We start from the raw sequence: 26,233 nt of genomic DNA, 5'->3' as shown, positions 1-26,233 counted from the left end.
TCACCTGGTTGACGCCGTGTGGCCAGAGGTTCGCCCCGGGGGTCGCCGACCGTGAGCCCGCCAGGTGCCCGAAATCCCCCGGAGGAGGCGGGAGGCAGCGCCGCGCCACCGGCCCTAGGGGGCTCGTCCCTGCTCGCGCGCCGCCTGGCTCCCGGGGACTTGCTGTCAGCCCTGGTTGGTCCCTTGGGTGGGGGACACGTCTGCCTCCAAATGCCCCGGCGGGTGTGACAGCGAGAAGCGCCGGAAACCAAACGCCCTGGCCCGGCGGCCCTGGGGTCAGGGGAATCCGTGAGGCCGGTTCGTGCCCTTGTGACAAGGTGATGCTGCTTGGGCCGCTTTTCCTCCTGTCGCTCTCACAGCCCCGTGGCTGGGCCCGTGTCCTCGGGCTGTTTGCTCTGGGCTCAAGGAGAAGCCCTCCCTCCCCCCCCCCCCCCCCCGCCGGGAGCTTGGCAGGGGGCCTCCGGCCCAGCAGCTCTGGGAGGCTACCTGGGTATTATTGGCTGTGTGGGATCCACTTCCTCCTCCGCACTTAAAGGTGATTTTCCCCCAAACCCAGCTTTTAGAGTTGACCCTTCTGTGGGCCAAGGCTCCGTGTCAGCGAAGGGCACAAGGGCCCCCTGCATCCTCGGACCCTGCCAGTTCCATGATCGAGTCCTAGATCCTTAGGGAATGGGCCCTGGGCCCCGCCAGTTTCCCTAAAGAGGTGCCTGAGGAAGGTCCAGCAGACCACAGGGTGGGAGGTGGGGTGAGGAGGAGGGGGCCCTGGTGCTCAGAGGCAGGAGCAGCCTGAGGCTGCCTTGAAGGCCCTGGGCCTCCATCGCTGCCGCAGCGTACAGGAGCCCCTGGCCGCCTTTGCCCACTGAGCCAGAGCCCTGCAGGGTGCCAGGCCTGAAGGTGACTGTGGGAGGGCACGGCCACCCTTGCCGGAGGCCACACAGATCCCTTTCCTGGGCAGGGGAGAAGGCACCCACTCCTTTACAGCGTTTCGCAGGACCAGACATCTCCTGTTTCCTTGAAAACCATTTACCTGCGAGAGAGGAGCATGTAGTGGCCATGACCCCACCCTGTCAGGAGCCCTAGGAGAGGCCTCTGGTTGGGGGGGAAGGACCAGCAGTACCTCGTGCTTATCACTTTCTACTTGCGGAATGGAAGAGAGGTGGCCAGGATATCTAGAGGTGGTGAGGGAACTCGAACCCTGTGCCCTCTGGGAGAATTGGGAGGGGACAGCCATTTGCTGCTGGCCTGGTGGACTGACATCATGGGAATCTGTTCAGAGTGTTCTGTGGAACTGGTCCAACCCCGAGCATGTCCTCTGTTTTGGGGTGACTTTCTGGAAGGAAAGCTGGCACGTGGTCCTCCCGTTGGCCTTCCACTGCCCTCCAGCCCCAAGGAGTTCAAACACATGGACGCGGCGCCTGGCCCGGCCAGGAATAACTCTGAGTCAGCAGAAAGGCACCCGGGACATCTCGCTCCAGGACAGTCGGGGAGACCAGGAATCTCCAAATCGAGGCAGTGACAGACCAAGGCCTCCACATTCTAGAAAGTGACAGAACCAGACAAAACTCTTCCACCAGGTCCCAGACTCCCAGTATGCCTACCTAGGCCGGAGAGATGGCTCTTGGGCACTCTAACCAAAAGCCTTCATATGCTGGTTTCTTGTTTTTTTACGGAGAGGGCAAGTAGCAACAAACATAATATTATTGCCTTCTGCTGAGACCTTCCCCCAGATAGAAACCTCCCTGGCTCAGAGCCCAGGATTTTTTTTTTTTTTTAAGATTTTATTTATTCATGAGAGACACAGAGAATGGAGAGAGCGAGAGAGAGACACAGGCAGAGGGAGAAGCAGACTCCATGCGGGGAGCCCACTGCGGGACTCAATCGCTGGTCTCAGAGCCCAGGATCTCTGCCAGGTTTTATCCCCGGTGCTATAAACAGTGCTTTTCAAATCAGGAGCCCTAGAGGTGTTCGGGGTTAAGGAGACAGGCAGACGGTTTCTATGGGGTGAGGGCTAGAGACCACCGCCCTCCTCATCCCTGCAATCCCTACTGCTGCATAAGGGAGGGCACAGGAGGGGCGGAGAGAGAAGACAAGCCCATGGCCCACCTCCGCAGCCAAGGCAGGCTGGCCCCGCATCCCCTGCATGGCTGGCAGGCACGGTGGTCACCTGATAGCCCAGTGGGGTGGACAGAGAAACCCTGATATCTGGGCTACCTCTGGAGCCTGAGGACAAGGAAAGGGCATGGTTTGTAATATTCTGGGACTCTGCGGAGTCACCTGCTTTGAGGTGACGTTCCTGTGCCTGGGAGCTCTTTTGATAAATGCATTTCTACAAGTCTTGGGGAGTCTGAGGGCAGGGTCCTGTGGTCTTTTTTTTTTTTTTTTTTTTTTTTTTAAGATTTTATTTATTCTTGAGAGACATAGGCAGAGGCAGAAGCAGGCTCCATGCAGGGAGCCCAACGTGGGACTCGATCCTGGGACCCCAGGATCAGGCCGTGAACTGAAGGCAGGCACTAAACCACTGAGCCACCCAGGGAATCCCACTCCCAGGTCTTAAATCACAGATGCTTTCCCTCCAACTACTGGTCAGTGCAGGGCTGCCAGTGAGGTGCTGCGATTTGCAAGGATCCCAAATTCAGGGCTAAAGACACACGTAGCTTTCAATCCCAGCTCTTTCAACCTACCCTAGACCTGGAGCAGGTCACCCAACCTCTCTCGAGCCTCTGTTTCCCCAACTACAAAATAATGCTTCCTTGTCGGGATTGTTGCAAAGACTGAAAACACTGTTTGTAAGGTTCCTTACATGGTGCCTGCTCATGATAGGAGTTCAATAAATGTTAATTTAAAAAAAATAAAAAAGCTTTGGGCACGCAGGGATGGAAAGGACATCCCAAGTGGAAAGGCAGAGCGAAAGTTCACCTGGGGGCAAGATCCCCTGATATAACAGGGGTCTGGAGAAGAACTTAGGAGCCCAGGTGGTTAAATCCATTTAGTGAAATCAGATGCTGGTTTTCGGAGCAGGTTCAGTGGATCTGAATGTATGCAGTGGTTTCCTTCTTAAATGTAGGCTTATTCTCAGCTTACAGATAAAACAATTAAATGAAACACTTGAAATGCTAAAAGCATAAGCTAAAATGAACAAACATTCAGAGAAGGGGTGGACCAGTGCTGGTTGGGATAATCAGGGTTGGCTTTTGGAAGAGAGTAGTAACCCTCCCAGACCCTTAGGGTCATCAAGGGAGAAGGGCCTGGCATGTAGTCAGTGCTCACCGCAGCCTGTTAACCCTCACAACACCTGGGGGGAGGTCTCCTCAAGCCCTTCTAGAGATGGAGCTGCTAAGGCTCAGATTCCCAGACCCAGCAGGGGCCTGTGAATCCCCTGTGAAGCTTTCTTCAAATACACATGTGATGGCCCCATTCTTTTTTTTTTTTTTTTTTTTAGATTTTATTTATTTATTCATGAGACACACACACACACACACAGAGAGAGAGAGAGAGGCAGAGACACAGGCAGAGGAGAAGCAGGCTCCCTGCAGGGAGCCTGACACATGGGACTCGATCCCGGGTCCCCAGGATCACGCCCTGGGCCGAAGGCGGCGCTAAACCGCTGAGCTACTGAGCCATCACCCTGCCCTGATGGCCCCATTCTTGCAGAAAACTCAGTCAAGAGATACAGTCTCAAAAGCTGGACTTCTAACACACTTCACAGTTGATGTACGTTTTAGCCTGGTACTTTTTTTAGCCATAAAATTATATAGCTTATTTTTGCAAGTGACACAATAAAGAGTTCTATTAAGAAAAACTAATAATCTGCCTCCTCCAAGTCTGTTGCTCTGACATAATCCTCTTTAGTGGTTTGAATAACTAGTATGAAGAACTTTTGGTACTTTTTGTTCACATAAATATATGCAAATGCATATATATTTACACTGTTATAAAACTGGAACCACTCATACTCCTTACTCTGCAAGTAGTTTTTCCTTTTAACCTAAAAAATATGGCATAGATGTTAAGGGTAAGTGGAGGCAGTCTTACCTAATTCTTTAATAGCTGCGGAATATTCCACTGTATGAATGTGCCCACTTGATACAACCCTTCTCACTTTAATGGACAGACGGCTTGCAGGTTTTAGTTGTCTGTTTGCCACTACAAACAGTGTTCCATAATCATAATCATAATTGACTCTCTTCTTATATACTGGCAGCTTTATTTCTGCAGAATGGATTTTCAAAGTTTGATGCTGGGCTAGCAGCTCTGCACTTGTTAATAGATGTTTCTTGGTTCGCTTTCCAAACTGGTTGTAGTGTCTCTCTGAGCAGTGATTGGATCACAGTTGAAATGGGGATGGCTAATGTAGAGCTGCACCCTGTCACCTCCTGCCTCCCTAACCCTCCTCAGCACTACTCAGCAGGAGCCTTTTAAGGCCAAAAGAAGGCCTATCCTTGCCCTTTGCGTGGGCCTTTATTTATTGCTCCCCTCCAGCTTTATTGAGATGTAATTGGCATGTAACATTGTGTAAGTTGAAAGCATGCATTGGATACATGTATGTATTGTAAAATGATTGCCAGCATAGCATTAGCTAACACCCCTATTGCATCACGTAATTACCATTTCTATTTTGTGGTAAGAACATTTAAATCTATTCTCTTGGCAACTTTCAAGGATATAATATGGTATTTTTAATTATAATCCTTATACTGTACGTTAGATGATCAGAAATTTTTATTTTATGTTCCCAGGTTTCAGCACCAAAAACAAACAAACAAACAAACAAACCCACACCAACCTCCCCCCACACACACACAAAAGACATTTTTATTTTATAACTGGAAATAATCTTGGACCAACATCTCTCCATTTCTTTCACTCCCCATCCCCTAGTAACTACCACTCTATTTCTAGGGGTTCGGTTTTTTAGACTTCATATAACTGATGCGATACTGTATTCTTCTTGGTCTGACTTATTTCACCTACACAGTGTCCTCAAGGTTCACCTGTGTTGTACCAAATGGCAGGATGTCCTTATTTCTCATGGCTAAATACTATTCCATTGTGCGTGTGTGTGCGTGCGTGAGTGTGTGTGTGTGTGTGTGACATCTGTATCCACTCATCTACTGGCAGACACTGGTTGTTTCATATTGTGGCTACTATGAAAAATGCTGTAATGAACACAGAAATGCAGCTTTCTCTTTGAGATACTGATTGCATTTCCTTTGAACATATAACCAGAAGTGGGAATGCTGGATCATGTGGTAGTTCTATTTTTTAATTTTTGAGTTATCTTCATACTGTTTTCCATAGTCACTAACCAGTCAATTGACACTCCCACCAGTCGTGCACAAAGTTCCCTCTTTTCCACATCCTCACAGTTACTTATCTGATTTTGTTTTTTTATGAAGTATAATTAACATACAGTGTTATAGTAGTTTCAGATGTAAACATATTGATTCAACATTCTATACTCACCACGGTAAGTGTAGTCACCATCTGTCACCAATGTTATCAGTCTTACTGACTACATTCCCTATGCTGTACTTTTCAACTCTGTAATTTATTTCATAACTGAAATTATGTACCTCGTAAACCCCCACCCATCTTTCCTCTGGCAACTACCAGTTTGTTCTCTGTATTTGAGAATCTTTTCAAAAACAATTGTCTATTTTTTCTTTGTTCAGTTTTATTTCTTAAGTTCTACATATAAGTGAAATCATGTGGTATTTTTTCTGTCTCTGTCTGACTTAGTTCACTTAACATTATACCCTGTAGGTCCATTCATGTTGTTGTAAATGGCAGGATCTTCTTTTTTATGGCTGAATAGTATTCCTGTGTGCATGTACACACCCCACCCTTCTTTATCCATTCATCTATTGATGGGCACTTGGGTTGCTTCTATATTCTTGGCTATTATAAATAATGCTGCAATAAACATAAAAGTACAGACATCTTTTTGAATTAGTATTCATTTTCCTTGGGTAGATACTCAGTAGTGAAATGGCTGGATCCTATGGTATTTCTATTTTCAGTTTTCAGGGACCCCCTACTGTCTTCCACAGTGGCTGCACCAGTTTGCATTTCCACCAACGAGGGTGCACGAGGGTTCCTTTTTTTCCAGGTTTGCCAATACTTGTTCTTTCTTGTCTTTTTTATTCTAGCCACTCTGATAGGTGGAAGGTGATAGCTCATTGTGGTTTTGATTTGCATTTCCTTGGTGACTAGCGATGGTGAGCATCTTTTCATGCGTCTGTGCACCATCTGTGTAGCATGGACCTTTACTTAATGGTCTCCACAGGAGCAGAATTTCTGACTTGGAGCAGCTAAGTGTAATTGTCCTGCAGAAAAGCTCCTGCTCTCCAGCTCTGTGGTGCCCTGGACAAGCAGCAGGCCTGAGGAGTCCCTGCAGACGGGGCCTAGAAGGAGAAGATATTAGGACTGAAGGAAATGAGGGTTCCTAGGAGGAACCTAGGAGGAAGCCGTAGACACAGAAGCGTTGCAGTCTGGAGGGCAGAAACAGGCCTGGCCTGCCAGGGATGCACACCCCTGGAGGACCAGGCATTCTCAGAAGGGGAGCCTAGGGCCAAGGGTAAATCTTGGTCAAGTAAACCCAGGAAGGCCCTAGAAGACAGCCTGATCCAGGAAATGGCCTGACTGAGGCGTAAGACAGAAGGGTGCCATCCCTGGGAAGACAAAGTCATCCCTGGGAAGAACCTCGTGTGGCCCCAGGCAGGCTCTATAATCACTTGCTCAGGCCTTTTGCGTCTCTGGTGGGTTCTCTGGTGGGTGCTCTCGGTGTGTTCAGTTGGTAATTCTGTCAGTTGAAAGGAGTGAGGAAGCCGTCAGACCACTTCCCTTGGACAAAGCTGGGCTGTTTGCTAAGGTGAAGGGCGAATGTCCTCAAACACTGTGGCAGCAGGTAGAGGTGACCTCTCAAAATTAGCACAAAGTGACATTAACAAAAGTGGACGACGAGTAGACATGTTCTCCCCTTAGTAAGTGCTGGGTGCTGTTGTGCAGACTCCACCTGGATTATCTCTGTAATCATTTTTCATCCTTATTATTATTTTCATGTTACATTTGAGAAAATAAAGACTTGGAAAGCAGAGTCATTTTCTCGGGACAATAGAGAAGTGTAAGTGGCAGAGCTGGATTCAGATGCAGACCTTCTGGCTTCAGAGCCTCTGATCATGATGCTACACCTGTGTATGTTCCTGGCCACTCACTCCCTGTCACTGCTGGTATCTAGGTAGGGCCTGTGTGAGCCCCCAGGAAAGCCGAAGGAGAGCATTTAGGAACAGGGGGATAGTTGGATAGTTGGCATCCTTTCCAGTCTAGACCTCTCTGATGAGGCCTCAATCACATTAAAAGACATAACCTCCAGGGGTGCCTGGCTGGCTGAGGCAGGAGAGCACGTGAGATTTTTGATCTCAGGATTGTGAGTTCGAGCCCAGTGTTTGGCATAGAGCTTACTTTAAAAGAGAAAAAAAGAAAAGAAAAAAAAGGAAAAGTAATTTCCCTTGGAATACGTCCCAGGTACCTCCAGTTCAACCTGACCATCCTACCCTTGCCTGTACCCCAAGCCTGCTCCCCAGCTAGGATTCCCAATCAAGTGAAATCCTCAAGTCAGAAACCTGGGAGTCTTCCAAGACTCCTTCGTGACTCTCCTGCCCACACATTCGACTGGTCACAAAAGCCCCCTGAGCCCACTAAGTATCTTGGAAATTTGTCCATCTGTTTCCATGAAGCCTTCCCACCACCATGGCTGAAGCCCGGAGAATCTCCTGCCTCGTGTATTCAAGAACATTAGGACCTGATTTCCCTGCCTCTAGACCTCTCCCTCTCTCACCAATTTACCAATTTAGTAACACTAGCCACAAGAACTTCTAACACTTCTGCTTGTTCCCTCTGTCAGTGTTTGTGCTAAGGGCTCATTTAATCATCACAAAACCTCTATGAGTAGGTCCTATGATCACCCCATCGTATCGGTAAGGAAACTGAGCAGCACTTCTCAAACTGTCTGTAGCAAAGCTGTTATTAATTTCCAATCCATAGCAGACCAATATGTTTGTAAAACATAGTAAGGCACAACTAGTAGAATAAAATAAAGGCTTATAAAATACCAGCTTAAATTTTCTTAGTTAAAATTTTTCTATCAAAAGCGCCATATGCATTCTAAATGCTTAATCTCAATTTTTCATCTTCACGAGAAAAATGTCCCTAATCCACCACGTAGACTCAGACCTTTTCTCCTATTAATTCTCTTTGCTCATGTCACTTTATAATGATCTGCTTTTACAGTGATCTCTCTCTCATTCCAGACCATAAGCTTCTGGAGGGCAGCCCCAGCATCTGACGCAGGGATTGGTTCTCTAATATTGATGAGTGGGTGGATAGACAGCCAGACAGATGGACAAATGGATGGATGAATAATGCGATTCAAGGCTAGCCTTTAGGTTGTGATGTGATTTTCTCCACTGTGGAGGCTGTGTTCCTACTTTGCCTGGGCTACTCACTGAGTGGTTGGCCTTGGCCTCATTCATATCTGTCTGTGGAAGCTGCAAGTGTTCTGGAATCTAGAATCAGTTGGGGTTGTCCCCACATCATGGGTTTTCCATTAACCTTTGGGGATAGATAGGCAGCCACCGCAAATCCTAGGCAGATTCAGTCCCAGCTTAATTCAACTCTCTAATTTTCAGGGCAATTATTTTCCATAGATTCCCTCCAAAGCCAAATTTAGATTAGTGACTGTGGCCTGGGATGCCATGTCCTCATCCTGAATATTAGGGACCCAGCCATAGAACAGGGGTATAATTGGCCTTTATTGTTCTCTTTCTTTCTGTGGCATTCAAAGGTAGATTGAATCTGGTGTGGGCTGAGGGCAAAATGGCCATACTCCTACCTGGGAGATGCCTGGAAAGCAGCTGGCCAGAAAGAGGCACTGCATGCAGGCATCCACAGCCATCTGTTTATGTACATGGTACATAAACATAAACACATGTGGTGTTTAGTCAGTGTTTCTGCTCTAATCCTTTGTGGTTCGTGACCTAGTACTAGTCACAGGGCAGGTGGGGGCGAGCAATACGTGGGTCTGATTAAAACTAGACAAGCACAGTGTGGCAGAATGATGTGGTCTCAAAGCAGACCGTGCCCTCCCAGGAGCTCCCGCTGGGCTCTGGCTCCCCTGGCAGAGCGCATACCCCTTGACTTGTAGTGACCCAGGAGGGCTGAAGCCCATGCAGGGCTCGATCCCAGGACCCCGAGATCATGACCTGAGCCAGAGGCAGCTGCTTAACCAACTGAGCCACCCAGGCACCCCTAGTATTAAATCTTATAAAAACAGGATCTTCATTTAAATGAGTGCCTCCTGAAACTCGATATGGACTTTTCCTCTACCTATGTGACCTCAGGCTATCAGTTAACCTCTCTGTTTTTGAATTCCCTCATCTGTGACAGGAGGCAAGATAGCTGCTCCTGGGGGTGACTGGAGAAAATACTTGAAAATACTCTTGAAATGGCTTTGAAAATGCTAATTTTGATGTTTCCATCATTAAGGTACGGAAATAAATGTAATAATTACAGTTATGCACAGTAAAATGCGTTGCTCTAGGAAGTGGTGAGATGCCCAGCTCTGCTGGTGTTTAAGGAGGGCTGACGGGAAAGGGGTGCCTGCATTCAGGCTGGGCTAAATGACTGCTAAGTCCCTTCTGACTCAGTTCATTCTCTCTCTTATCCAGCATTTACTGCAAACCTTCTGGTGCAGGCCAATGAGCTTGAGAACCAACAAAAATTGTGGCCTTGTCCTATGGTCGTTGGGTCTTGTCTCTTCAAAGTATGGGATCAGTTCTGAGGGATGTCCACCTTGCCTGGAGCCCTGCCGAGCCCCTGACACAGTACTCCCCTACGTGTGGGAAGGGGAGGAAACAAAATTATTGCTCCCTACCAAAGAAAGGGGAAAGAGCCCCTCCCTTTTTCTTAGAGCATTTCCTTTAAAAACTTGTAAATTCTTTCTCTGTCCCTTTGAGATGTATATAAGTCTAAGACTAAGTGAGCCTCCAGACAGTTTTACAACCCAGAGATGTTTTTCTCAAGGTCCTGGGAGCCATCTCTTTGAAATGTATACTCAAGGAAGAGAAGCTCCTAGTCTCAGGAGGATGCTAGTTCAACTTAGGTGCCAGGTTCCGAGTTGTAAAGCTACCTGCTGGCACAGAGACAGAAGAAGCTTAATTTTCCTTTGGCTAAAGGCAATTAGCTAACATCAATGGCCACCCCAATTTCAGGTGAATTTGAAATAAGCTCTGTGTGACAAATAGTGGTCATGTCTTCTTGAGTTACCTCGAGAACATGTATGTAATGGGTTCTCTCAGCATGGTTCTCTAAAAGGGTGAGATTTTATTCTGTTCTTGTAGTTTCTTTAGTGGACTGACTGTGATGTGCATCACAGCCTGGCTTAATGGGTAGTAATGAAAATCCTTCCTATACTTTGTGGAGAGGCAGTTCTAGATGACAGATTTTAGTTGGATTTCCCCAATACCCAGCACTGGCTCCTCATCCGCCTCTTCCTTCCCCACCTACCTACTCATTCAGGGGATTCTTGATGGAAGGACACACACACATGAGGCTTCATGCTCTGCTGGGAGGCTTCGTCTGTGGGACACCTTCTACTGGATCTCTCTGGGAAACAGCTGAGGTCAGGCTGAGTGAGCCCCCACCACGCTGATCCGTTATGGTCGAAAGATCAGGTCAGGGGCTGCTTTGTTCTTGGGCAGCTTGGAGAGACTAGGAACCTGAGCAGGGAGGTGCTGACACATCCAGCCTAATAGCCTGGCTTGGTTGCTTTTATGCTAGGATTTCAAAATCAGTAGCTGAAAGGGATGTTTAATGTGATGTAAGTAGATTTTTTTCCCCTAAGTTTTGACCTAGGAAGCTAGCTTACCAAACTGAGTCTAAATTGGCTTAGATACCAGGCCTGAGGCTTTATAGCAAACTAAAAGAAGTTCTTGGGAGCAAAAAGAGCCAGGCTAGAGGGGTTACAGGTGCCTTGGGGGAAGAGCCCAAGGAAAGGGTCCATTCCCTTAGATCTACAGGCATTGTCTGAAAGGAGATAAGCAGGAGGATGGTGGGAGTTCCTCCTTCTGGAAATCAGCCAAAGCATGGCTCAAAAATAAGTCAGAGAAAAAATGTTTATTGATCAGCTACTATGTGCAAGCATCTGTGGCAGATAGCTAGGTTCCTGTCCTTGAAGCCATCAGATGGGAAGACAATGCAAACACAGTGGGCAGTTCCTTAACATGACAGGAGATACAAGACAGTTGAGTTCACCAACAGGTGTCAAAAACCTGTGCACTATACTTGCAAATGAATGAGCAGCCCATGAGTGCTTTAGAAACTCAGAGAGAAAGCAGTCAGCGAGGGCTAGGGGGGCACAGAGAAGCTTTGTGCGACTGAGGCACCAGGCTATAGTGCAGTCACGGGGAAGATGGACAGTAAAGTCCAAACTGGAGGGGCAGTGAGAAGCAATACTTAACCAAACAGTAATAATTTTATCAAAACAAAATAGTATGGTTTACTGCATAACACAAAAGCGCAGTAAGTAAACTGATTTTATTTTTAAAAATTTGTATTTAAATTCAATTTAGTTAACCTATAGTGTATTATTAGTCTCAAGTTAGAATTTAGTGACTCATCAGTCTTATATCCTACCCAGTGCTCATTACAACACGTGCCCTCCTTAATGCTCATTACCCAGTTACCCCAAACCCCACCCACCTCCCTTCCAGCAAGTCTGTTTCCTATTGTTAAGAGTCTCTCATGGTTTGTCTTCCTGTTTTGATATTTTAAAATACATTTCTTTTCTATATTATATATTTTATGTATCTACGTATCTATATTAGAATATATATTAGGTATATGGTATGTATATATGAATATATGTAATATTTATTAATATATAATAATATATATATATGTGTGTGTATATAAGATCAGCACCCAGCTCTAGAGCTCTCAACCTGAAAGTCAGGCTGCTGCCCTGGGTCTAGAGCATTCTGGGCTCCATGATAGTCCCTGAATGTGTGTGGAATTTGCTGTGTGAGCTTTTCACAACTTTCCTTAATGGGTTCGTTTAGTTGACATTTGCCTCTTTCCCCCAAATAAGTCAGGATTCCTCTCCCAGGGAACAGTGACCACCGGGTATCATAAGGCGAGGGAAGCTGGCTTCGAAACTTCTCTGTTGCCTGTGCTCCTATGCCTGTCCTCTCAGTTCTCTGGCCTCACATCCCCCACTGGGCCCACTCAGATGACACCAGCATTCTCATGTGGACCCTGCCAAGCCTCAGAGTGGCTTCCTACCCCAGCAAGAAGCGTAGAATTCACTTACTAAAGAATGCTACCGAGCGCCTACCAAGTGCCAGGTGCTGTGCCAGGTGCTGTGCCAGGCAATGGTGATACAACAGTGAGCGAAAGAAACCAAGTTTGGGGGCTTTGAGGACTTTATAATTTATTTGGGTGAAATGGTCAGCAAACAAAGCAGATAAAATAATTAGAGGTGGGGATGAGTGCCAGGAAGGAAACAAACAGGCTATTATGCAGAGAAACTGGGAATGATGCTTAATTTCAAGCAAGCGGTCCAGCAAAATGAACAGCAAAAGCCAAAGCCTTACAGTGGAGCCCTCTCCCCCTCGTGAGGGTGTCTGGATGCTGAGGCCTTTCTCCCTGGAGAAGCACCACAGCTGCTCTGGCCCCTCATCTCCTCTCTCCAGCCATCTCCTCACAGAACAGTTCAGTATGTTATGCTAATGCTTGGGGCATGGAAAGAATAAGAAAAAAAAAAAAAAAAACTAAAAAAGCTTTGCAAGGAAGCCTCAGATTTCTTTATGCTTCAAACATTGGTCCTGCTGGTTTCACAAGATAGACTGACTTATAGAACCACCATGTGTGAAAACTGGGCAAAGCCAAATACTGACACCTTTGGTAGATGTGGATTATCTCTTATATGCCTTTGCCCAGCTTGGCTTTTTTATGCCACACGTTACCTACCATTTTACAATCTATGTAAATAGCAAATCCAGCCTCTTGTAAGCAGGGGCTTTAGGGGCAGATGATTATGGAAAATTTGGGGCCTCCTGGGTAATAGATTCTGTAAGACAAAGCAATGTTGTCCTGTGCAGCTTTTCAACGACTAACTTTTAACACACAATAGAGATTTTATTTAGTCACGAGGAAAAACAGTTTTATTGCAAGCCTGGCTCTAGGTCTTTAGGGAGCAGCTGCTCCCAGGGTCCCTAGGCTGTTTGATGAGAACTTTAGCTCAATCTTACTCTCAAATTTATCGACTGGAATCTCAACGGTGAAATTCAGTGTTTCTATGTGTCTTGGAAAGAGAACAACATAGTCAAGGAAACAGGAATTCTTCACTTCACCAAAACTTTGAGTCCATGTCAATTCTCCAGAAGGAATTAAAGCAAGAACATTAAAGAATTTCAGCTCCAGGATTGCTTAGCTTGCGACAAAAGCTTCCACAGGGTTATCGGCAGGAATCCTGTATCATGGTTCAGAGTACAATGTTGGAACTCTTGGATGTAAATTAATATTGTTATTCCCAAAAATAAAACATAGATACATTTCAAACCTGAAGATTTTGAGTCCAACACCCACCTACACATCACTCTTACAGGGAAGAAGACCTTTGAAGACCACCAGTTGTCAGTGGCTTGCACACAGACACCATTCCCTCCACTTCCTCCTGACTCTGCTTAAGCCTAGTCTTCTCAAACAGACTCGGACGTGAACACATATCAGCATTCAAGCAAATTAAGAAAAATAAAGATCAAGACGTTTGAATCAGGCTCAGAAACAAAGGGACTTTGTACTCTGGACAGTCCTAGCTTATTGTTTAGCCCTTATGTTCCCTGGAAAGAATTTAGACAAAACTTCTTACTTTGATGAATTCTATGATAAACCTCAGAAATTACAGCATTACTTTGCTGTTCAGGAAGGAGACCAGAGGGTGTGGATGCAGCTAAAGCAGGGCTGAAAGACATACGTTAGTGTTGCCTGTCATGCACAAGGGCCAGGCGGTATTGGTGCAGTTCTCTGAGGAGGGAGACCAACAACAGCCTGAAGTCGTGTGGTGTGAGATTAATGTTGGGCCAGGCCAAGTCCCTAGGACAGCTTTAAGGAATGGCCTATTTATCTTGCCTGTGGGTTACTAAAGTAATTTCTGTTGTCTTTAAGACTGAGGGAATTGTTTTTAGACATTAGCACAGAAGAAAGGCTCTCTGATAATCTGATTTCCTGGACTAACGTAGAAAAATAATGTCCTAAATTCTTTCAAGGACTCTGGTGCTTTTGGTTGGGACGTCCAAGTTTCTCCCTAGTATTGCTCAAAAAAAAAAAAAAAAAAAGTTAAAATAGAGACTTCTGGGTGGAGATTCTGGAAGCATAAAGTTCACAGAAGGATCTCAGGTCCCAAAATATAATCATGGGAGAAAGTGGACCTCAAAAGGCTGCTCTTAAAATTGTGTGAAAGGCCGTGCCAAACTCACCTTATTAACAGTCTGTCTTCTACTGGGTGGGCCAGGTTTTCAGCCACAGACACGTACCTCAGTGGGCTCTTTCCTGGAACTAAGCTTGGAGGATCTTGAAACAGTCCTTGGAACCTTCTAAACATTAGGGAAAAAAATTCCCCACCCCCTGTATTTGGGCATCACAGAGATGAACATAATGAGAGAGTACTTAGAGCAACCTGTTCTATTGTTCTGCCCTCAACAGCCCACATTAAATAGCTCCCTGCTGGGTGATGCTGCGGATCAACTAACCGGTCCTTCTGATCTCTAAGCAATAGCAGACACAGCAGGGTATCTATCTGGGCCTGTGCTTACACTGATTTCCATTCTTTGTTGATGTTATAGAAGTATTTGTTTAGATGTACACGTTTTCTACATTTTAGCTGCATCTCAGGCTGTCCTTCTACCGTCTATTTCTTCCTAAAGTACCTATTTTCGTGGCTCTTTTGTTAACTAGCTACTCTTTATTTTCATTCTCATTTTTAAAACATAGTTTGACTCTGTTGACTCCCAGTTCCTCCTCGAATGCTTGCTGATCTTTGAGAGCTTATTGCTTGATCTTCATCTGTAGTAAACCAGAGCCAACATTAAGTATACTTTGCATAGAGGCTTTGATTATGCTGCTGCTGGGAGCCAGGGATTGGTGGTCAGCAGACCTTGGACCACTTTAGCCCCTCTCCAGGGTCCTGGCTGACTAGGGGAGTCACAGATGGAGCTCCACCTCACTACTGGTATCCTGACCTTAGGGCTCAGATGGATATCCATCCTCAAGATCACCCAAACCTCCTTGCTTGTTACCCTGAGCTCTGACCATCAGTTCACTTGGGGCAAATGGAGTAGAGGGTCATACTCAGACTTCCTCTACTTCTTCCAAGCCCAGGGACCTGTCCTTTTGAGGCTCTCCTCATTGTGCAGTGGCAGGACCCAAAGGAGCACCTGGTCTGTCAAACAGCCAGAAGCAGAAATCCTCTGTTCTTATTTTTCCTGTATTCTTACCCAGGGAAAATGGCAATGGACTTCAGGCAGCTTGACATTCACAATGTCTAGAACTACCCGGATTTCCCCAAGCAGTGTGAAGGGGCTTGGGGGAGAAAGGAAGACAGAGAAAACCAAACCAGACCGAAAGAGAGGCTGTGGCTCCTGCCATTCTCTCTCCTGCCTGGTGGTCTCTATGCTGTGATTCAGGTCCACCCATGAGGCTGTCTAATCTGGCATCTCTGCTTTCAGACACTGATCCGAGGGGAAAGATGGCCAGTGCCTTCTCGAAGTTGCTCACTGGCCGCAGTGCTTCTCTGTTACTTGCCACCGTGGGCACCAGTGCCCTCACCACTGGGTACCTGCTGAACCAGCAGAATGTGTGTGCTGAGGCCCGGGAGCAGCATAGGCTGTTCCCGCCAAGGTAAGTCCTTTGGCTTTAGAAGAACTCCACGTGTCGGCCAGAAATATGCTTCCCCTGCTGAAACTGTCAGCAAGGGGCCTTCTGTTTTTGAGAATGACTAGGTCAAATTGACCATTCTTTAAATATAGATTTTTATTTATTTGAGAGAGTGAGCAAGCACACAGAGGGAGAGTGAGAAGGAGAGGGAAAAGCAGACTCCCTGCTGAGCAGGGAACCCACTGTGGGACTCGATCCCAGGACCCAGGATCTTGACCTGGGCTGAAGGCAGATGCTTAACCGACTGGGCCACCCTGGCACCCCCTGACCATCATTTTTGACATTCCGTAAGCACAGTAATGGTGGTGAATTCAAGGAAGTGCAGTGTCTGCATTCCTGCCTGGAGCTTGTGGTCTAGTTGAATAATAATAATAGTAATAATGGACATTTGTTGGGCATTTTTAGGTGTGTTAAGCACTATATGTGGCGTATCTAATTACCTTAGCATCCCTTTGTGATAAAACAGAGGCTTAGAAAAATTACCAAGTTCACATGCCTTGTGCAGCCAAGTGCAAACCAAGGACCCTCATTCCAGACCCATGCATGCTTCACTCACTGCTGTCCCACTTTCTGGAGAATGATGTTAGGGTGTTGATTAAAGTATCGGCTTAAAGGCCATTGCAGATGGAAAGTGGGGAAGTGCCATGAAGATGGACACGACTTCTCAGCCCTTGGCCCCTCACCACGGATGATCTAGCACATGCTCAGTCGAGTTGGCCTGCGATGCTGAGTTGAAGAGATTCTTAGAGGCAGGTGTAGAGGAGAGATGAGAAAGACTTGATGTTTTTCTCAGAGATCTTCTTTGGCTCTTGTGGGAATTACCAACACGTACCATGTACCTCAGGAATTCCTGAGGGGAGATTCCCTGTGTTTGAACCTGTGGTTGTCCTGAATCCCCTACTCTTCAGCTAGTACCCCTCCCACTGTCAGCACCTCATTGATTTCTGTGTACTGTTCCAACAGATACTTACTGAATGAATCCCTGTTGCAGTAGCCAGCCACTGTTCTCAGTCTCTCAGCAGAGAGACTCTGCTCTGATGGATCTTACACCATAGACAGAGGACCAATAAATAACTGAATTTCTGTGCAGCTCCACTGGCAGGTTTCTAGTCTCTCCACTACAGACCTAAGGCACCGAAATGTGGCTGTTGCATTTTACTCCTAGGTTAAAAAAAAAAAAAAAAAAAAAAAAAAAAAAAAAGGCTGCATGGCATTGCCATTTATTTTCTAATTTTCACTGTCTCTTCTTTATATGAACATAAGCCATAGTCTCTTGGCTCTGACAGCCAGCATCATGAAATCCTTAAGCAGGGCCAGGTTCCTTTCTCTGGCTGTTCAGGGGACTGGTTTTTTTTAATCATGACTCCCAGCTACACTTCCCCATGCCTGCTGGCCAGAGGCCATCCTTCTGGTGGAGGGATGGCCAGAAACAAAGCCCTTTCGTAGGCTGCTCCCTGAAAGCCTCTCTCCTCCTTGTGCAGTGCAGACTACCCTGATCTGCGAAAGCACAACAACTGCATGGCTGAGTGCCTCACCCCAGCCATCTACGCCAAGCTCCGCAACAAGGTGACACCCAATGGCTACACACTGGACCAGTGTATCCAGACTGGAGTGGACAACCCTGGCCACCCTTTCATAAAGACCGTGGGCATGGTGGCTGGTGATGAGGAGTCCTATGAGGTAAAACTTGGGTGCTGATTCCGGAGTGGGAGGGATGTTCTGGGTCCCAGAGTCCGTCTCTTCTCTATGGGGCCAGTGTTCATAAAGGGAAGCCAGCTTCAGCAGAACATGCGGAATGCTCTCTGGAACAAGGTTTATAGCTTCCCAGGGACAAGGCTTCCTTTGCTGCTGTTCTAGTATCCCACCTCAGGGAAGAACAGTTGTAGGACAGAGTTGAGACTGTCAAGGGGATGAATTGATACAGCCAAAAAATAAACTCTCGTGATTTATTGGTGATAGGTATTCACCAATAAGGCATTAGGAGATGGTGTGTTTGTGGCTAGCCTTTATGGAGGAAGGATGGTCTGTGACTGGTTTGGGAATAACTGATTCCATGGACACCGAGTTTATCAAGTCTTTCCAAGAAATGCCATGATCTCCGTGTCCTCATCCTTGGAGCAGAAGCATAGGATGGTCTGCCACTAGCCCAGCTCAGGCACCGTGCAGCAACAGAGCAACTTGTACATCACAGCAAGTTGCAGGGAGCTTCCTTAGCACCCTTCTGAAGGCAGCTCCCTGGGAAAACAGCCATCGAGAGCAGGGAGGGGTGGCCTTGAATAAACAAGACTGGTAGTTCATTCACAGACAGCAGTGCACGCTCTGGGTGCCCAGTCTCGGACTAGAAGTGGCTCCCTGGACCTAATGTGCTCCCCCACCTGGCCACCCACTTCCCACAGGCAGGTACTCTGTCATGACTCCTCTTAACGTTACTTTACCTAAAGGATACACCTGAAGTTTTTGGTCTTAAAAAAAAAAAAAAAAAAGATTTTGCACAAAGAGTTTGGGCTGGGGTGAGAGGTCCTGGCTTTGCCCTGACTGCTGCCGTGCACTTTTCTTGTAGTACAGCTGGTTTTCAATGAATTTATTATGTTCAAACTCTAGAACCTGATCACCTCTTTTTTTTTTTTTAAGATTTTATTTATTCATTCATAAGAGAGAGAGAGAGAGAGAGATTGATAAAGGGAGAAGCAGGTTCCATGCAGGGAGCCCAACCCAGGACTCAATTCCTGGTCTCCAGGATTGCACCCTGGGCTGAAGATGGCGCTAAACCACTGAGCCACCCGGGGATCCACTGATCACCTCTTTTGGCCACAAACTGCTCTGGCAGCTTCTTTTACCTCACAAAGAACTTTTAAGGAAACCCTCAAATCTTTAAACACAGGATCTTCTTGCTCAGTCTCATGGCAGTGAGCTTGGCAGAGGCACTAGGGAAGTGGCCTGTTCCTATTATTTGTTAGCCATCGATGTACTCACATTTCCTGCGTGGCAGCACTGAGAATTACAGCCGAGGGCATCGGCTCTGGCCCTCAAGGTAAAAGGGGGCAAATGAAAGGAATTACCTTTTAATAGAGGAACCAATTAAAGAGGAAACGGGTACCTCTCCCTTTCTACAGGTGTTTGCTGACCTTTTTGATCCTGTTATCAAACTAAGGCACAATGGCTATGACCCCAGGGTGATGAAACACCCCACGGATCTGGATGCATCCAAGGTAGGTTGCAGCCCCCTCTACTTTGCCCTGAAGCTTGCACTCCAGAGCCTGGCATGAGGAGCACCTGAGAGGAGGGCTACTCAGCCTGGGTCAGATGCCCTCGGCAAGATCTGTGATGGCCCCGGCATAGCCTACTCCCCAGAGGATTAAGGAGGTCAGAAAGGTCCTGAAATCTTTGTTTTCTTTAATAAATACCAGGAGGGTGGTGCTGGTCACTGGGAACTGCAAGCCTTTCCTAAAGCAGTTCCTTTTTTAAAATCCCACACCTAGTGGGTTAAGGATTCCAGATGACACCGCACAAAGTAGCTCTGCCCCTTATCTATAGGACTCCTGCCCCCATCATTCCAAAATGTGTCCAGCGTGTTGTGCACAGTGCCTGAGGGCCCCCAGCAGGGGATACTGCAGGTCAGGAGGTTGGAGCCCACTGTGGTTGTGACACGGCTATAGTCCATGGCGGGCTTGTGGTAACCCCATGCTCTGCTTTGGCAGATCACCCAGGGCCAGTTTGATGAGCGCTATGTGCTGTCATCTCGGGTGCGCACAGGCCGCAGCATCCGCGGGCTGAGCCTGCCACCTGCCTGCACCCGGGCTGAGCGAAGGGAGGTGGAGAATGTGGCCATCACAGCCCTGGAGGGCCTCAAAGGGGACCTGGCAGGCCGCTACTACAAGCTGTCCGAGATGACTGAGCAGGACCAACAACGGCTCATAGATGTGAGTGGCCCTTGAACCATTGGGCCCTGCCTGGGGTGGGACTGTGACCAGAGCTCTAATGGGCCCAGTGAGGCCTCATGGGGGAGCTTGCTGGGACTGTATCCTATTCAGTATTAGGAAGGAAAATTAAGCCTTAAAACTTGACGTCAAGCCACTGAAGAGTCTGGTTAAAATCTGCAGAGGAAACTCCGTTCTGGAGTTGGGGGTCTGGGGGATTCATTGGTGGAGGTTAAAGGGAGGATCCCCTTGCTTGTTGAGGATGGTCTCCATTGCCACAACCAAGGAAGGCCCTGCAAGCCAGGAAAATCTGGAAAGGAAATTTGGAAGTCGAGGTGGAAGGCCTACCCTGATTCCCATGGAGCCAGCTGGGATTTCTGCTGCCTCCATGAGCCCTCTACAGCTTCATTTTAATGCTAGGGGACACAAAACCGAAGTCTTTTATTTTCCCAGTAGTACAGCTAAAAAGGGATAGCAGTTTCAAAATAACTTTTAATTTAACTCCAGGGCAAAGCAGAAACAAAGTATCTGTCATTTCAGAAGATGCAATGCCACAAAATATGCCCCACTGCCATACCAGACAAGTAAGCTAGCTTTGTGGTCTGTACAGGCCTCAGTCTCCTGGTGTCTGCGGCCATCAGGCCAACCTTCTGCCTGTTCTGTTGCAGAACAAGCTGTACTCTGCCTCAGGTAGCCACTTGTGGTTTCCAGTGTAAGGCCACAGAGCCTATCCTGGCTACTGTCCCCCACCCCTTCCACTCAGATTGTAGGACTTGTCTCTGTGTATCCTCTTCTTACCTCAGTGTAATCAGATTTGAATATATTGTATCCATATTCATGTTCTAACTGTATACATACAGTAAGAAAACGGTCTGTCTCTTCACGGATTTTTTTTTTTTAAGATTTTTATTTATTTATTCATGAGGGAGGGAGACACAGGCAGAAGGAGAAGCAGGCTCCCTGCAGAGAGCCTGATGTGGGATTCAATCCTGGATCCTGGGATTACGCTCTTAGCTGAAGGCAGATGCTCCACTGCTGAGCCACCCAGGTGCCCCTCTTTTCACTGATTTTGATATTAAGAGTAGTATACTGTAGTCAAAGGCACAAGCTTGGGAGTCACACATGTCTAGGTTTGAATCTAGGCTCTGTTACTTCTTAGCTATGTGATATAGGGTAGGTTTTCTCACTCTGAATGGGTTTTCCTGGCTCATAAAATAAAATGATTATACTTGCCTCCTAGTGTTGTGAGGATTCAGGTAAATAAAAGCACACAGCATGGAGCCTTGCACATATTGAGCATTAAATTAATGGTAGCTATTTATTTATAAACCATTATTCTACATATCTAATACTTTCTAGGGAAAGGTATGCTAATAATAAAAGAACAAATAATGTCAGCTACACAGAGAACAGTGGCTGTATAAGACTTCAGGGTAGCGTCCCTCCCTCACTGGCCACTCGGTCACTGTGTGGTTTTGGTGCCAGTAGGTGAAGGTAATCCATAGTGATTACTGCCGTGAGGTTTTCAGCCTCAGCTGTACACTAGAATCACCTGAGGAGCTTTCAGAAATCCCAGGCCACACCCCGTAACAATTAGGACAGAAAATCCAGGAGCAGGAAGGGAGCATTAGTATTTTTTTAAAGCCCACCCCCCCCCACCCCGGTTATTCCACTGGACAGCCACGGCTGAGAGCCACTGCCTGACAGAGCTGCGTCTCATCTTGTCATTTTCTCCTTTCTGCTTTGTCCCTTTTGGCCTGCAGGACCACTTTCTATTTGATAAGCCAGTATCCCCTTTACTAACATGTGCTGGGATGGCCCGTGACTGGCCAGACGCCAGGGGAATCTGGTAGGGACATAGCACTGCTCACATTTGCAGTGTGCGCACAGGATCTGGTTCAGATCACCGGCTTGTCCTAACCTGAAGTTGCTGTGATCTGCAGCTGACAGCATGCCCGGCTTGAGCTCACTGGAGAGGATTTTAGAAATTGCGTGTGTGTGTGTAATTCCAAAGTGTTGTGATGTTTCTAAGATATATAAGAATGTTCACTGGCTTGCATGAATTATGCATGAGAAAAAAGACTTTTTAAGAAACTTGAGCTTCATATTATTTGACCTCACAGAGAATGTTTTATGACCCCCCCCCCCCCAAAAAAAAACAAAATGAAAAATATTGAGGATTTAAGCAAAATCCTACAAAGAATGGATATCGAGTATGTACATATTTTTATCTTGGCCAAAGTCCTCAGTCCCCTTTGATTCCTGTACTTTGGTAGGTTATTATGACACTACCCAAAGAAGTTGTAGCAAGTGTGCTCATGAGCAGTTACTCAGTGTGCGGATAGGTAGCAGCTATGCAGCAAACATGTGAAATATTGTGCACCCCATACGTCTTGGACTGCAGGTAAAAAACTTTAAGCAACACATGATTTTGGTTGAGCCTATTAGGAGAATACTCTTGTTAGTGTCAAAACCAAATGTTACCCATAGTTATTATCATCCTCGTCAAAGGACTGGGGAAGATTATATCCTTTTTGGGCAAAAACATGAAGTTGGTCTTACTCTTAATTCTGTCAAGGTAACATTATTTTGTAGTACTTGTTCAGGCACAAAGAAAGAATCAGGGCTAAGAAACGAGGAAGGCGAAATGAAGCAATCAAGCTACAGAGGTAAAGGGAATTTTCATGTGTTGAAACTAATGTATTTAACGAGCAACACCATATTTCTCTTTTCATCAGGCATAATTATGACAAGACATTTCTCATCTGGATTAATGAGGAAGACCACACGAGGGTAATCTCTATGGAAAAAGGAGGCAATATGAAAAGAGTATTTGAGCGATTCTGTCGTGGACTAAAAGAAGTAAGATGTTATCAAGATTTCTGAATATTCATTAAAATGAAATCACTTTTTCATTCTTGACAGAAGACACTATGGTTATTTCCAAGGGCTAATTTTTTCTCAGGATCATGGCACTCTTTGAGGGTGGGAACCACCAGGGCAGTGCTTCCAAGAATTGGTGACTTTTTTTTATTTTATTTTTTTTTTGCTTTTACTAGTAAGTTCCTATGCTTCCCTCCCCAATCCAGGATGGTTTAGGAAGTCTGTGGATCGCTAATTATAGTCCAACTTCTGTAACAGTGCTCTTGGCTATTCTAAGTATAGAGACAGTATAGGATATAACTACGTTCATAAGTAACCTGAACACAGCCTTACTTGCTGAGAACACCTATATTCTATTATTCTCAAATGAAAAATAGTAACAGCATCCATTGAATGTTTAGTATGTTCTAGGTATTGCCTTCAGTACTTTACATGTTTCATCAAATTTAATTGGACCATTTTCATATTCTGATAGTAGTGCCTTTTTCCATTAAGGACATTATAATACAACTTAACCTAAATTTCATTCATGGCAAACATCCAGTACACGTCTCTGCATGTCAGCTACACAGAGAACAGTGTAGGATGTACTGAGTGTTTGGATGTACTGAGTAAATGGATATTTAAGAACTCCATTTGTTCACTGTTGTAGGTGGAACGCTTAATCCAAGCTCGAGGCTGGGAGTTCATGTGGAATGAGCGACTAGGATACATTCTGACCTGCCCTTCGAACCTTGGCACAGGATTGCGTGCTGGCGTCCACGTTAGGATCCCAAAACTCAGCAAGGTAATGTTAGGTAGCCAACAGCCCTGTAGGGTTCCACCAGGATAAGCTCGGATGTGAATTCTTTGTGGAGGGAAAAATGGTCATCATTCCTTAACCCTTAGTTTCTGCACCTGTAATAGAAAATAATAAGAAAGAGTTCATTTTGCCTCAAAAGATACTTGTATCAGTTAGGATAAAAGGCTAATAAGGGCTGTAAGAGAGAGCTGTGGCTTCAAGAACAAGAAGTTTGAATATTCCTCCCTACAAGTCAGGATGGTCGAGCAGGCTGCTCTGCCCTGCTTCTTGGAGTCCCTTCCACCTGTCTCTCCCAGGGTAGGGGTTCTCCTGCCTGAGCCTACATCAAAATTACCTGGAGCTTGTAAACAGATTGCTTGGCTAACCTGCAGAATTTGGATTTTTAACAAATTCCAGGTGACTGTCCCCTCGCCATGGTCACAGTCAGGCCCTAAGTTCCAGCTGGTGGGAAGGGGAGAGAGGATGCAGGTGTGGCCCTGTAAAGATTTAAAGTCTAGGCTTGGAAGTGCACACATCCCTTGTGTTTGTTCCATTTACAAGAGTTCAGTCAGTGGCAACTTTCTCAGCTCCATCTGTGGAGGAGGAGGAAAAACAATTCTGGTAGGCACGCAGGACTTTCTGCCACAGCACAAGCAAATCAAATAATTGCTAACAATTTTAGAAAATGTGCTTCCTACCGAAAACAGAATGAAAATTATTCCAATGGTAAGACAACTGTTTGATGTGATTTAACTTCATGATTTTAATTTTCTCGGTGAAACTATTATACCGAAGAATAATCTCACCAAGTAACTCACCAAAGCTGGCATCCAAATGCCAAAAATGATACAGAAGTTAATACCAGTTCTACTACCTTCTAGCTGTGTGACCCTCATGAGTGAATTCCTGAGCCTCATCTGTGAAATGAGAATGAGAGCAATACCTACTTCATGGGGTTGTTGTAAAATTTAAAAGTTCTAGCATAGTGCCCTGGTATATAGTAAGTATATGCTTAATATACAGTTAATATTAACTGTTACTATCTCTCATTGTACATTTTACTAAGTGAACATGTCAATGATGGCGAGTCACTTTTGCTTCTTATGACATTCAGTATTGTCCTTTGTCCCAGGATCCACGCTTTTCTAAGATCCTGGAAAACCTAAGACTTCAGAAGCGTGGCACAGGTGGCGTAGACACGGCAGCCGTGGCGGATGTGTATGATATTTCCAATATAGATCGAATTGGTCGATCAGAGGTAACATCTCTTCTCACTTTCCAAACATGAGCTAACAATATTAGCTTAAGAGAACAAGGGAATAGAGAAGTAGCCTAAATAGCCTTGCCTTATTCACAGAAGTCAAGACCTCCTCTTTTCCCTGAGTACTATTAGTGTTTCATTCTGTGGTACTAATCATCCATGGGAAATAAGCGCACAATGTAAGCTGAGACCATATAGGTAAATAGAGGAGTTCACAGCAGGACTCTTGTCAGCACCTCACCCCTGAGAGGTATTCCAGCAGTCTTTCAGCAACAGGAGCTCTATTATGCCAAAGGACAGCAGCATTTTATCACTGTGATGTCGGACAATGTGTGAGCTCTCTGAGAGTAGTAAAATAGTGGACTTTTCTCTTGATTTTGAATTTCCTTTGGTGAAAGCCACATGCTTCATTTTTAGATACTTGAGAGTTTGAAAATTTTGTTTTTGGGGGACTAAAGATGACATATAACACATACACTAGGGATATAAAAGATTGTGCTCCTGAAATAATGTTTAGGATTCTGTGAGCACATAGGATGAACAGGATTCATAAACTAGAGGTAGGCCTGGAGTGATGCATAAGACAGAGCATACAGAGCACTTAAGGAATATACCGCTGAATCCTAAGCAAGTGCTGATCCCAGTAAGTCATGCCAATTTATCTGGATATGGTCCCACTGAATGTATTAGGTTCATTATTAATTTAAAAGCCTCTCCTAACATAAAAATCTTCATAACTCAGTGGCTGGTTATTAAATCTTTGCATTATTGATGCTCTTTCTTCTTTGCTAGCTTTCAAATATTTCACTGCCTATTGGTGTATCTCTCCCAGTAAACTGAGAAAAGGGAAGGAGGAAACACTAAAGGCAAATCAGCTTGTGTGCTTCCACCTCTGGTAAAGTAGTTGAGAGAGAAGTAGCTATAAATACAACTTCTGAAATTTATTGAATAATATGTGGTGTAGTGAATAAAGAAGATCTGGAGCCTATGCCTGTCTGCTTCTAATAGTAACTAGATTTTTATTGGAAAGACAATCATAACTTAAAAAAATTTTTTTAAGTCCTAAAAGTAAGTTAGGTTACCATTATAAAAGCTAGAAATATGCCAAAAAGTATTAAAAATAATACTTATTTAACTTAACCCTAAGAAAACCATTGTGAACATTATTCTGTATTGCCTTTCATTTTTAAAATAGGTTTATTATATAAAATTTATGTTTTGTATAGTTTTATTCACATGAACAAATTTAGTCATGAGTTCACAGCTCTTTGTTATTTAGGAAGACAGTGATCTTTTTAACGTATTAACCTTTGCTCTGGATGAGGCTGATTTAACACTCCATGTGCTATGCTAACCTCACCACAAATGTAGATACCATCTGTCACCATGAAGTGCTATAGC

General features: G+C 45.6%; 2 protein-coding genes across 4 annotated transcripts in view; one reads left to right on the top strand and one right to left on the bottom strand.

The window, feature by feature from the left end:
* The window catches only part of LOC140610993 (uncharacterized), a 74,583-nt gene that overhangs the window by 13,759 nt on the left and 34,591 nt on the right, over positions 1–26,233 (bottom strand). The window contains exon 4 of the mRNA XM_072787632.1: positions 5–23,687. The gene's annotated coding sequence lies outside the window, so the exon portion shown is untranslated. The remainder of the gene's footprint in view (positions 1–4; positions 23,688–26,233) is intronic.
* Positions 1–26,233, top strand: part of CKMT2 (creatine kinase, mitochondrial 2) — a 31,639-nt gene that overhangs the window by 488 nt on the left and 4,918 nt on the right. For 2 of the 3 annotated variants that reach the window (XM_072793384.1, XM_072793378.1), the window contains exons 2-9: positions 15,783–15,954; positions 17,472–17,670; positions 19,104–19,199; positions 19,689–19,910; positions 21,671–21,756; positions 22,646–22,769; positions 23,443–23,577; positions 24,704–24,829. In XM_072793384.1, the coding sequence (XP_072649485.1) occupies positions 15,803–15,954; positions 17,472–17,670; positions 19,104–19,199; positions 19,689–19,910; positions 21,671–21,756; positions 22,646–22,769; positions 23,443–23,577; positions 24,704–24,829 (1,140 nt within the window). In that variant the 5' untranslated portion in view covers positions 15,783–15,802. Of the gene's footprint in view, positions 1–9,447; positions 9,544–15,782; positions 15,955–17,471; positions 17,671–19,103; positions 19,200–19,688; positions 19,911–21,670; positions 21,757–22,645; positions 22,770–23,442; positions 23,578–24,703; positions 24,830–26,233 lie in introns of those variants that run through there. The other variant, XM_072793390.1, reaches the window with a different exon arrangement.

Source organism: Canis lupus, chromosome 2 (genome assembly GCF_048164855.1).
Source record: "Canis lupus baileyi chromosome 2, mCanLup2.hap1, whole genome shotgun sequence".
In the NCBI taxonomy this organism is placed as follows: Eukaryota; Metazoa; Chordata; class Mammalia; order Carnivora; family Canidae; genus Canis; species Canis lupus.
The sequence above is the reverse complement of the archived record's forward strand: the minus strand, read 5'-3'. Positions and strand labels throughout refer to the sequence as shown.